We start from the raw sequence: 13,520 nt of genomic DNA, 5'->3' as shown, positions 1-13,520 counted from the left end.
CCACTTTTAATCTCGCCTTGGTTATTTTTGTTGGTGCATCAAATGACACTGAGAAGTAGCTCTTGTTGCTATCTTTCTTGAGGAAAACAGAAAGCTTTAATACTCTAAAAGTAATATGTTTCTCTTTGGAAATCACTATTACGTGAGGAATCAGTAAGTTGTATGAAGTGACGCTTAAAGCATAGGAGAATTTGTTTGAAGAAACTGGGCTGATACCAGTTGTTTACACTTTACAGCATAACAGAATTGGGCAGTCATGGGATGGCCCAAAACCAACCCATAGGCCATATCCATATTTCTAATCTCATTGGGCCCTAGCTTACACATGCAGCATAAAAAGGAGATCCTTTATCTTGTTCTTCCTATAGTTGCGTGCAAGCATGCCAATGATAGGGATTTGGGCTTTATTTGACAAACCATTTTTCTTAGATACCGTAGTTGAAGTAAATTGATTTGAAAAAAAAAGTAAAAAGTAGTATAAAAAAGTAAAAAAATTTTGTTTTGTAGTAATTTTTTATTTATTTAAATAATAATAAAAAGTTAATGATGTGATGTAAAAAGTGAAAAAAGAGTGTTTTGATGTTAATTTTTTTGAAAAATTGTGATAAACAGTAACAAATGAAAAAAAAAGGCTATGCCAAACGAAGTCATGGATTTGGTATTATTGTGTCGAGTGCAATACTTATTATTTGGATCATAAAATGAACGATTCAAATAACGACACTTACGTGCCACACCTAATGGGGATTGGTATGGCCGAACCACCACGTATTGATTTACCAATACTCCGTACTTAACCGTCTAGTGCGAATTAACACTGTACAGTGTAAAGGGTGTAAACATTTTGACTTGAGGGCAGGTCCTGAAGAAGAAGAACCAGTTTTAGCTTTAGAAATAGCAGCCTTATGCTTTGAAAGAAATTTCTATCTATGGACCATGTGACTTTTGACCAACAACCCCACCACCCTTAGGGTCACCTTTTCTCTCTCCATCCCCTTGATTGAGTCCATTGAGCCACTGAGGGGAACAAAAAAAAGGGGGGGTATGGTATGGGCATTTGGGTGTCTTTTTGCGAGTTGGAGGCTCTTTTTCAGTCTTCATGAAGGGTATGTCAAATCGCATATGATACTTGCTTTTCTTGGCCAGTTATCGAATATTGTCACTTCACAGCGTTGTGGTAAGGTGGTTTACCAAATGAATGAGAGAGAGAGAGGTTTCAATAATTTCTTATGTGGTCCAATTTTAAAAAATCTTGAAAGGAAAGATTGATAGGTGTATTTGTTAGCGTTTGTTAGAAGTCTTTTTGTTTTTGGTTTTAAAAAATATCATGATGTCTGGAAAACTCCAAGCACGTGTAGACACATAATAGCCTCACATCACACGGATTGTGTCAGACCGTCCAAGTAACATTAAGACCCACACACGTGTGCCTAATCGAAGCTGTAGATTAGGCCGACCTTTGGTCAAGATATAAAGGATTATGAATGTGTATACAAGATTATGGTCTCTGTAAGAGTCCGCATGGTGGCATTCCTGGTATTTTATTTATTTTTGGAGAAAATACATTTTAGCTTTTGAATTATTCATTTATTTGTATTTTTAACTCTAATGTTTAAAAATGACACTTTATTCACCCAAACTTTCAAATTATTACAATTCGACTTCCTTTTTTTTTTCTTTTTTTTTTTTTAAATGCCTCAATCCCAAGTTAAAAAAAAAAAAAAATTAAAAACTAAAAACTAAAAATTTAAAAAAAAAAATTTAAAAAAAAAATTAAGGGGTGGCCGACCTAGGGGTGGCTTCGGCCACCCCTTAATTTAAAATTTTTATTTTTTATTTTTTAACTTGGGATTGGGACATTTTGGAAAAAAAAAAAAAAAAAAAAAAAAAAAAGAAGTTAGAATGGTCGAATTGTAATAATTTGGAAGTTTTTTGGGGGGCGGGGGGAGATAAAGTGTTACTTTTTAAACATTTTGATTAAAATTACAAATGGGTGGATAGTTCATGGGGTAACGTGTATTTTCCCTTTTTTTTTATGATCTTAAATGTATGTAAAGGATTCTGTTAAGCGTTGTAAAAAAAATTAATATAATTTTTTTAAAAAAAATAATTAAGATTTAATTTTAGGGAAATACTTGATTTCATTAAAAAATCCATCTTTAATTTTAATATTTTAAGAAATAGATCTTGGCTTGTGGATTTTAAATATTTAATGATAAATTTGAAAAACATATGGGTGTAGTATGGAGATAGGTGGAAGAATGCAAGGAGATGGAGGGATAATATTTATTTTTAATTAAATATTCAACGTACAATAAGGAGTTCGAGCCTACAAGCTAGGTGAGTGTTGGAATATTAATTACATATTTTATATTTGCTTAAATTTGTTGGACAAGTGATGATTTATAACAAAAACGAAAACTAATATTATAAATGAAATCAAGATCACGTCATAATCCTAAAAATCTATAGGATCGTAACATGATTTTGATATTATAATTTATATCTTGTTTGGTCCACAAAATTCTTATCCTAATTAAACACCACATATTTCAAGAGTGTAATTTGATTAACAATAAAATTCTTTTTTTTTTTTTTTTTTTTGTCATTTGACATAAATACAACTTCTTTTCCTATCATATAAACTGCTTATAAATGATCATCTTTTATGGTCTTCTTGAGTTTTTTAATATAGCAATTTTATTGGCTATCTCCATCCATACTGCAGAATCCATGTGAGCCTCATTTATGCCAATATTTAGTGGGATCAGGGATGCATGTTCTTGTGGTCACATAAGCTATGAGCCTATGAGTCATGGCTTTTTACCCTACTCCAATAGATGGATTTGAGAGCTATCTATTTTAACATTATCTTTATCATCTATTTTTCAAGTGCAAAGTTTCCGCGTGTGAGAGAAATTTTCTCAAATTCAATATAAATTACAATCATTTTGAATATAATACATTAAATTTGAAACTTCGTAAAGGATTCCTAAATTACTATACGATTTGAAAAGATTTTCAAATTTTAAAACCTTTTAATTTTATCTCTCCGAACTTTCAATTTAACACAATTTACCCCCTCCGTCATGTTTAAAGTGATAAAATGACTGTTATACTCCTAAAACTTTTATAAAATTACAAATTTACCCTTAATTTCAAATTTCAAATTAAAAAAAAAAAAAATGAAGAGTAATTTGATCTTTTTAGTGGTTTCCGTTAGGGTTTAACGGCAAAAATTGACAGAATGAATCAATTGAGTCTTCCTAAAACAGACGGTAGTTCACAAATCCGAAGTGAAATTATTTTATTTTATTTTATTTTTTCTTTCTTTCTTTCTTTTTTTTGAGTTTACCCTTTAGCAAAGAAAGATGGGAGTTGCGTTGGGTCCTATAAATCTAAGAAGATCAATAATAGGTGGTCAAAAGTATTTCTCTTTGGCAGATTCATTGATCTTGGAAAGCACAAGAAAATCATTGAAAAATTCCACGAGAATGACTGAACAGTCCCCCTTTTTTGTTGGGCTAAATATCCAGACAGCCCTGATAATGGAAAGTTCTTAAGAGAATGAAATGGTGCCCACCAAAAGACTGGACCATCATTGGTCAAAGTATGGCAGTCGGTAAGAGACGATGATATCAAACACAAACTTTTCCCCGTCACCCTTCACATTCAATCATATCCGTTGAATTGCCTTTTCCTTTTTTCTGGGTTAGGTGTACATGTTCTTCTGCTTTTCTGAGTTTCATAGGTGTAGTGTCCATCAATGTTGTCTGCTTTCCTGCATTTTTCTCCATGTTCTGACCCTTTTTTCTTTATCAGATTGAATGTCACTTTACTCCACAAACAAGGAAGTCATAATCTAAGCCCACCAAGCCCATGGATCCTATTTTCTGCACCGACTAACCCAACTGTTTTTTTTAGAGCTTGCTATATGGGCTTGGGCCTACAGGATTGCTTAATACTTGTCTCTTTCTCACACAGGAACACCAATAATTAATCTTCGACAAATTTTTTTCTAGATGAAAATTTTTAGACGTGGTTTAATTTTATAGAATTTTTTCTCACCCAATTTGAACGGAACTTTTTAGTGTTGGGGTTTGGTTTTCCATACCAACTACTTCAAGCAAACGATAAATATCTGAGTTTGCAATTTGGTCATTTTGTTTGTCGTTTAAGACAAGTCCAAGAAAGCACATCAAATTAGGCAAATAGTCCAATATGAGTTATGCGAAAAGAACCAAAAGTACGTCAAATGACCAATGTTAGATTAGCTACCCAAATAATTCGTTCCCTACATGCATCATTGGGTTCAAAAAAATACATCACCCTTTATAGCTACACTTTTCACAGCTGCCAACGATAGATGGGTGGTGTGGCATTCTTTTCGTTATCAAATACCAACTACACAAATCATTTCATATAAGAGTTTTTATTTGTGATCGCGTGTTGGGTTTGAGTAGTGTCAAGATATAGATATAAGATTATATAAGTCAATTATAATCTGATCAAATTATAAACTTTAACGCTCTAATTTTGTGTTGGGTTCGCAGGTCATGCCAAAATTGTTAGCCATTATATTGTGTATCGGGTTCGGATCATGTTGAAACATTGGTATAAGATTATATAGGTCAATCATAACCCGGCCAATTTAAATAAACAAGTCAAACTTTACAACCCTAAGTTTCTAACCCTTTAATTTCATGATGAATTAATGTCAAATTTACGAATTGTGTCCAAAATTTCCGGCACTAGTTTCACATCATATGAATCCTTTTTAATCACTCAGACACATAGGATGTTTGATGAATCCTTTTAATCACTAAGACACACAGGATGTTTGGTGTTTGGTGTTTGGCGGTGTGAATACGATAAGAACCTAACGCCTAATGGGCATGTGGAAAATTGAGGGTGAAGTTAAAGTCCTTCGGCGCTTGTACGTGGACCATTTCATGCGATGTCCAAATCAATTAGGCAAAAGAATGGTATAGAGAAGACCACGGCGAGATGGTGTAAAAACGACAAGATATTCAAGTAATCACCTCCATCTTTTACTCCAATCATGAAAATAAGTGTAAAGTTTAGGTATCCCACATGTTGCAGCCACACAAAAAAAAAAAAAATGGAAAAGAGGCAGAAGAGTTGCTTGGGTTGAATTAACCAGCTGATTTAGACAAGAAAGATATGGTATTAATTTTTTTTTGCTTACCCTTCATTATATATAGAGAATACAAGAGGATAGGGAAAAAAAATAAAAAAAAATTGAGCAAATACTACAAGGGTTTATAAAAATAAAATCATCCCACCAAAAAAGGAAAACCAAAAGGGAGTTGCATGCATTTAAAGAAGAAAAAAAATTAATCAGCACACAAGTTACAATTGTAGGTCTGTATAGGGGTGGCCATGATGGCCATCACACCTCTTCGGCTCTTCTGAAATCCATCGCTTTTACAAGGAGAGAGAAATGGAAGGAAAAGAAGAAAAGGTTTCAAGTGCCAATCTCTTTACACGCTTACATATATATATATATATATGTAACTTAATTTGTAAAACCTTTTCAAAAGTAGGGAATCTACTCATCAAGCCTTGTGGGGGGGGCACTGATAGCACTTGGTGAATAGACCAAAGGTGTCAACTTGGCGTATGAAATTGAGCATGCTTGCCCATCCTCCAAACCCAAATCCTACAATCAAAACCCACACCACTACAAAGATGTTCATGGTGTATAATCCTGCCCATCCTCCTAAGCATGATGGTGGCCTCTCCACTGCATTCTGCGAAAAGAACAAAAGAGGAATTATATAAGTAATCAATTTTTTGTATATTAAAAGTACTTTTTAAAGACGAAATTAGTAGAACTTATTTTAATCGAGACCGAACCTCTCGAGCCGGCGCGGACGCGAAGGTGACCATGTGTGCTAGTGCAGGAATTATGTAAACGGTGAAGCTGACCAGAAGAGATCCAACGGTTGAGTTGATTGGGCCAAAGAAAGGGAAAATGATTGCAAGGAACCATATTGGGATCACCACAGGAAGCCTAGCAAGAGCTCTCTTTAACATGCTCTTCGTTTCATGCATCCTAAGGAATTTCTCCCACACAAAGTACAGAGGGGTGCAAGCAAATCCAAATGTTATGAACTGCAACAACAACAAAAAACCGAAAAATCAGTCATTAATTAATTAATTTATATTTATTCATATATACATATATATGAATATGATGTTTAATAATTAACCTGGTGAATAAGCATAAGGACGACAGCAGTGTCTCTGTAGCGAGTCCTTGGGAGCAAAGAGAGAGCATTGGAATGGGTAAGAAGCATGTCGCCAAAAGCCCAATAAACAGCAGAAGCTGAAGGTAAAGTTAGGGTGAGCACATAGAGTGTGGCTATCAAGTATATGAGCTTGAACTTCTGTGGCTTCCACATCGCATGCATAATCTCCCTGCAAGATAAAATTAAATTAAAATTTCAGTTTCTCAGGAAAAAAAATGTTTGAGATTTGTTAATTAATGTAACGATATATATATATATATCTCTCCTTAATGAACCCTCACACTGTGACAGCATGTCCGCCAAAGGTGTAGAGAATGTTGGTGGCCCCAGTGAAGTAGAGAACTATTTTGGTTGGTCCTGAGTGCTTCACTCCCTCAACCTTCAATCCCATAGAAAATTAAACTAAGAAAATTAAAATTACAAAAGAATATTAATTTTACATTTTACAGTATGGTTAAGTTTACCTGGCCATGGATAAGGGAAGCAATGGTGAGATACCATGCAGTGTAAGTAGTCATAATAAGGCCCAAGAATGACCAAATTCTGTAATTATGGAATGAGGGGATGAAGACAGTTGTTGCACAGCAAGCGCCAAAGATATAAGTCCAAGTTCTCTTGTCAAGATTGTCGTTTATGTAGTATATATTACTGCAAACCAATAATATATATTTTAATTAAGTTACAATATTGAAAGCAATATTAATTGTTTAAATTTTAATTTAATTTATTATGTATATATATACCTTGCACAGGCAATTAGTTGAATTACAGATCCAAACATAAGAAAAGTGCAGTTGAAAAAGAGGCCTGCATTCCTCCAATGTTTCCCCAACAGTCCATCAAGGACCTCAAACCACTGCAAATTAACAATCAAAATTAAGTAAGAAAATTGGAAAAAGAAAAGGAAAAAGGATATATAAGAAGAACCCAATAGAGAGAGAGAGAGAGATTATAACCTGAATAACATGATTCCTGAAATCAACTTTTTCTCTTTCTTTTCTGGTTCTGTACTCAACATAAAGTACGCTGATAAGGTAAGCAGTCCAGCTTCCCATCAACCCATAAAAAAGCTGAAAAAGGATTCCAGAAAGCATCCCCAGTTGTGAAAATGAGTACGGCAGCGTGAGAAGCACTTGTGCAACCTACATTTCATGAGGAAAATAGATGTAAATAGCATAATTACAAATATGAGTCCAGAAACAATGAAGATAATAATTAATGATCTATGATCAACAGCAAAGTGCCTGCCTGGTTAGAAGCACAGCTAAACCACGCGTCATAGACGGAGCCACCATGCCACAACAGCCTTGATAATTTGCTCTTGCCCATCTTGGGATCGCCTTCTTCCCTCTCCATTTCCACGTAGTTTCCTGCAACAACAGTCTCAACCTTCTCGGAAGCCATTGTTACAGCTAGCTTTGTGATGTTGGGAGAAGCAATGGACTACTACTGGACTAGTTTGGCGTCCTATAAATAGATAAAACTGCTTTTCACTCTTCGCTGCTACTTCTTTTCTTTCCCTTTTAAAAAGACTAATTAACCTTTTTTTATGAGCAATAATTGAATCACCCTACTGAGAGCCTATCTGGGTCACCCTCAAGAATGTGATTGCAAATTTAGTGCGTGTAAAATCTGATTTTTACACTCCACTTTTTCAATAAAAAAAAAAAAGAAAAAAGCAGGGGTGAAGTATTTGTTAATGTATTTTGAAGGGTAATTTTTGTTCTTTATTTTAGAAAATGTTCTAACTTGATCATATAAAAAGTAAATTTTTTTTTTTTGGTGTGTTTTTTATGAATGTTTTGTATTTTGAGTTATTCGTTTTAGTTACTAAAAAATTATCATTTTCTACTTTACCTATTTCTTTTTAAATACAAATTTCAACAATTTTTTTTTTTATTGCATTGGCTATATATATATATATATATATATATATATATATATATATTATTTTCATTTTTTTTTATTGTTTTCATAAACTAGGAGTGTCAATCCGGTCAGTAATAACTGTCCACCAACTAGTCACCGGCCAACGGGTTGAAAAAAACCGGTAATCGGGTATCCCAGTCCGGTTTCTAGTTTTTGTATTTTCATACATCTGGTTATAACCAGTAATCAGGAGTGTATATATATATATATATATATAGTGTTAATGAGTTATTTTTATTATAAGAGGTTATTTCTTTTGGTTGTTGGTTTGTAGACATTTTTTTTTTTTTTTTCTTTGGGGTTTTAGGACACGTTTAAAATGTATTATGAAAACAAAGAACAACCATAACTAAGCCTAGCTTATTGGGCTAAAAAAATCATAATTATTTTTTAAAATGCCAAAATTAAGCCCAAAATAGGCTCAATGTCCAAAATGCATAATTTTTTGAAAACCCAGTTACCGGTTGGGATAACTAGGTACCAGCCGGTTATTACATATTCGGGTAACCGGTAGCCAGTTATTAGTTCCAGTTTTCTAAATTTAATAACCGGGTACCCCGGTTACGGTTACCGATTTTAGCCAATAACTAATAGTCGGAACCGGGTTGACGAGATAAACCACCAAGACAAGCTATTGAAGAAATAAATTTTTTTATTGTAAAAAAAAAAAAAATGAGAGAGAAAAATGATTAAAAAATAATACACAAGCTTAAAAAATGTTAATTAAAAAAAAAAAAAAAACTATTGTACATAATTTTTGCCTCGTATTAACTAAAATATACATAATGGGGAGGTTTTAGAGCATCCGTTGAAAAATGATTTTATATATAAATTTTTTTAAAAAAAAACAAACATAACCTCCAGCTTCATAGGCCGGTGGTACAGCTATGTCCACTCTAGGTAACACACACAGTCTACTTATTCTATACATTTTCGTTTTCTTTTGTACGATTAGTTGCATGTTAATTAAATAGTTAAATTTTAATTGGTGGGCTTGAATGGGCCCGGGGTAGCATGCACTGCACGAGCGGGATGGCCCCCCATGGGCATTTTTTTCAAAGAGAAAGAGCCTAAGATACACAGTGATGCCGATGGATCATGAAGGGGAGGGGGGGTTGGGGGGGGGGGAGAGGATAGAGGGAAAAAAGAACTTTTTTTATAGTGAGAAGGAGATTGGAAAAGGTGCATTGGTGTGAGTGAGATGGAGTGAATGATTACATTGTGGTGGGCTTTGGTGCTAAACATGATCAATAACACACGTGTGCCAACCGGCTTTACAAAAGATGTATCTCTATCTATTTAACCTTTTTTAAGGTCTTGGGCCATGGATTTGGCACCCCTAATCATTATCCTAAGTGCCTCCTTAACTCATTATTCGGTGGCAAATTCGTCAAATTTTGGGATTGGGCCGACATGCCCAAATTAAAAAATTCCAAAATTATATTAACGGTGAAAACATGGTCTACGACTTTCCTACATCTCTATCTCACCTCTATTTTATTGGGTTGATGAGTCGGTGTTCATCAATCTCTTTTTTTATTTTTTTAATTGATGGATTAGAACGAGGGTGTAGTATGTAAATTACTCATCTTTTTGGAGGTGCTATTAGGAGTATTATAATTTGAGCAATACTACATGCTATACCCTTATCTCATTAGGCTAATGTGACAATACCCATCAACCCTTTGATCAATCATTGTTAAAAAAAAAAGAAGTCGAAAAACTAATAGGCACTGTTACATTAACCCAGTAGAATAGGAGTGGAATATGGGTGTAATATTTACTGTTTAGATTTTAGCATTTCAAAGTAATGCTATAAACTACAATTTTATTCCACCATTATTTCATCCTGCTAACGTGGCAGTATTAATTAGTCCATAGATTAGCTTAAAAAACAAAACAAAACAATGGCTATAAGATAATTGCCCATTGTCCATCTCCGTACAAGAAATGTACAAATCTACCATTAAACATGTGGATTCCACAGATTCAATAGTAGGTTTCTAAAAAAAGATGGACATGAGATGTGTAGTAGAATGATGCCAAACATGGTTCAAATGATAAAAATTATTCTCTCAACCATCTCTATATAGTGAATAGATGAATATACCATTAAATTTTTGTAGGACTCACCTCAAATCCAATGCTAAATTCATTATATTTGCAAAAAAAAAATGGTTAAAAAAAAAAATTGAGAGAATGATGTGTTGCATATGTAGCATGCCTCTTTATAATTTTACTCCAATTTTTATTATAAATTAACGTGACAAACACTTATCATATCAACTATTAAACAATTAAATTTGTATAGCACATAAATTTATAAAAGGTTGTTGAAAAAGTTGGCGGGAGGCAAACATCTCCCTTTCTTTTGATAAGTGAACCATTATTTCTTAATCTACACTATTAAATCGCTAAAGTTGAATGAGAGAAGAAGTTGAAAACAAAATAATATTCTGGGTAGTTAAATTTTGTTTAAGATAAGCTTACACCAGCAATGGCCTAACTACCTGCCCAATAGGCCTTGATATTTGTGCCATGGGCTTCATTTGAGTTGACTTTTCTAGATTTTCTTCCCATTCTCGAATTTCTAACTCGCAGGCTCCATCCAATTCATTTATCATCAGTCGAGACTCTGGGAGGGGATGACTTTAATTAGTTGAGTAGATATTTTCTTTAAATTACCTTCTTTTTTCTGGTTTTATTTTTTATTTTTTTCTTTTAGAAAATGCTCGTAAGCACCTTGTTGGGCTTTTCGTGGTGGCAAAAAACTCAAGAAAAAAAAAAAAAAACATGTTTTTCAAAAAAAACTTTTCCTAAACTCAAAATATTTTTAAAAACATAAAACACAACATTTTAAAATAATAATAATAATAATAATAATAAAAGTGTTGTGTGGTGACTGGTGAGTGGCCTCCAATCAAATCTAGACTTCTAGTACTTTGCAGCCACCGCGAAACATTACAAAAGTGGCGGCATGTCACTGCAGTGCAACACTCTCTAAATTTTTTATTTTAATTCTTACAAAACACTCTTTTAAAATTTTATCAAACTAATTTTTAACTTTTATAAAAATTAAAATTCACAATACTTCTCATAAAAGTATGATGGTTTTCAACATCTCTCGTGCTATGATCCATATAAAATGGGCATTGAGTGACTCAAAGACCAACCCCATTTGTAAAATTGATATGAACAAATTACATTTGCTTTCTCACAGATTCTAGATAGGCCTTACAATACAAACAATATCACATCTCACCAAAAGTAATGCAAATGATGGATAGATAAATCGAAGTCTTTTTCCTACCATGTAGCCTGATTTTGACTCTAGATGATAATTGATAGCCTACTCGTTACCAGTCCAAATGGGTAAAGACCAAGGACGTAGGGTCTCACCCCACCTTGCATGTGCAAAGTAATGGAAAATTGAAAAATGATATACCCAATTTCAATGGGGGGCCAAGAAGCCACCAAAAGGATCAAAACCCAATGAAATACCCCACTTTGACTCCCCATATTTATTACCCATCCATCATTTTCTCAAGTTTCTAATGATCAATTGATGATTTTCAATGTTTGATTGGTGAGCAAAGCTATTCTAATCTACAATAAGAAGTAGGAAATTGAGATGAAATCACCATTTGTTTTGGGATAGATCAGTTATTCAGTATTCTCTCATTTTGTCAAGCTCCAGCGTAATACTCTCGCTCAAACTCTTCTCAAAATATCAAGTTCGGTCGATCGATGGTGCAACCTGCTAGAAGATCATGCCAAGCAGTTTCCTTACACCTTACAGGTTTACTAGCCCGTTGTTTCGTACACAAGCCAGACTCTTTGGTACTATAGAGAAGGTCGGCAAGGACCAAGCTAAATTTAGGCCTTAACCCACCCATCCCAAACTGATTTACCGGCCGATCGATGCACAATAGATGAGCTTGCCAAATTTCAATCATGGGCGTCTTTCAATAAGCAGTTAAGCACACATTTTGGGCTCTAAACCAGATACCCAAGATTTCAGGCCATATGCCAATTACCCAAAGTTTGAACTAGGCTGTTCGAAGTCCCCATAGAGTCGGTGGGCTAGTGGCTTTTAATTATTGGAATTTTTTTTCCAGCACATACCTTTGTTTGCATATGATGTTTCAACTACATGTTTGGGTGAAATTGATTTTATATATATATATTGGTTGTTTCTTGGAAGAATTTTTGGCCTTGTGGCAAAAGTTGGGTTAGGAACAAAGATAATTTTTCTTACCCATTTGATGTGATAAATATATGTTGATGTGGTATATGTAAATATGGAGTAATGCTCGAAGTCACTTTTGTATTTTTTTTGTGTCACTTTAAAAATGATGTGAATTTTAAAATCATTATTGCATGGACTTGTAAATGATCATTATTGAAAATTTGAGAAATGCTATGGGTCAATAAGTTTTCCATGTTTTGCCTATATTCTGCTATAAATTCAATAGATAAACTATTAGATTTGTGGGGTTTACCATTGACTTATGTTGGGTCGACATAAGTTCATAAATCTAATGATTAATTTATAATATGAGATGGGCCAAATATGAGAAAAATATTGACTCTTAGCATTTCTCTTAGTTGAAATTAACTGGTAACAATAACATCCAATATGAAAATTATTAGGATCGTTAAGGTTAAAAAGTTATCGATGTCCAGAAGCCCCTTTACAAGAGTGAGAAGCCATGTGAGGACTAATGAGATGTCCATATGAGTGATTGGTTGGGCTTGTATTGACCCAGTCCATATATCCCTCCACAAGACTCAGAAGCCGTCAGAACCTCAAAGGAGTACTTCATATCATAACCCATTTGAAAGGTTAGCTTTATCCGCGACGTGTCTTCAACTCAAAACACCATTTGTGGGAAAACTTTAACCTTGAGATGTGCTTCACGTACTCGGGCATCAAGGGACACTCGCTACTATTGGCCAACAAAGATACATTTCTATTAGAGCATGCCAAAGTACCAAAGAAGTTGAGAATTTGTCATAGGCGTTGTCAAAAATAAACCTACAAAAAGATTTTCTTGTAGATTTCTTGGAGGTCAATTATGTCCGGCTTCAGCCTCTAAAGTGTCGAGGGTAGAATTAGGTATACCCCGTCTTCGTTGGAAGAGGATGTATTGTCTTGGTCTTGTCACATGTTATTAAATTACTAATTATTTTAAAAAGCTTAAACTAATATAAAATAATAAATTTAATCATGTAATTAATATAACTCACAAATTTTGTTATGATATCATATTAAATTCTCAGTTTTCAAAAAAAAAAAAAAAAAAAAAAAGGGCT

At 33.8% G+C, this 13,520-nt stretch overlaps 1 protein-coding gene across 1 annotated transcript; it reads right to left on the bottom strand.

Annotated features, from left to right (window-relative positions):
• Window positions 1–5,255: 5,255 nt before the first annotated feature.
• On the bottom strand, window positions 5,256–7,737 carry LOC132182284 (auxin transporter-like protein 3). Its single transcript, XM_059595485.2, has 8 exons — window positions 7,524–7,737; window positions 7,232–7,417; window positions 7,019–7,131; window positions 6,740–6,923; window positions 6,557–6,654; window positions 6,237–6,444; window positions 5,881–6,138; window positions 5,256–5,774 (listed from the first exon to the last, which is right to left on the bottom strand). The coding sequence occupies exons 1-8, from the start codon at window positions 7,677–7,679 to the stop codon at window positions 5,580–5,582; spliced, it is 1,398 nt and encodes a 465-aa protein (XP_059451468.2). The 5' UTR covers window positions 7,680–7,737; the 3' UTR covers window positions 5,256–5,579.
• Window positions 7,738–13,520: the final 5,783 nt, after the last annotated feature.

The sequence above is a fragment of the Corylus avellana genome, chromosome 2 (assembly GCF_965113065.1).
Source record: "Corylus avellana chromosome 2, dhCorAvel1.hap1.2, whole genome shotgun sequence".
NCBI classification, from domain to species: domain Eukaryota; kingdom Viridiplantae; phylum Streptophyta; class Magnoliopsida; order Fagales; family Betulaceae; genus Corylus; species Corylus avellana.
Note: the sequence above shows the minus strand (reverse complement) of the source record. Positions and strands in the feature narration are given on the sequence as shown.

Excerpts from the sequence above, each read along its gene's own strand:
- LOC132182284 (XM_059595485.2), bottom strand. The coding sequence starts at position 7,679 with ATGGCTTCCGAGAAGGTTGAGACTGTTGTTGCAGGAAACTACGTGGAA. Across the intron at positions 7,132-7,231 it reads TCAGGAATCATGTTATTCAG|TGGTTTGAGGTCCTTGATGG; the intron begins GTTATAATCTCT and ends GTTAATTTGCAG. Across the intron at positions 6,655-6,739 it reads CTTCCCTTATCCATGGCCAG|GTTGAGGGAGTGAAGCACTC; the intron begins GTAAACTTAACC and ends ATGGGATTGAAG.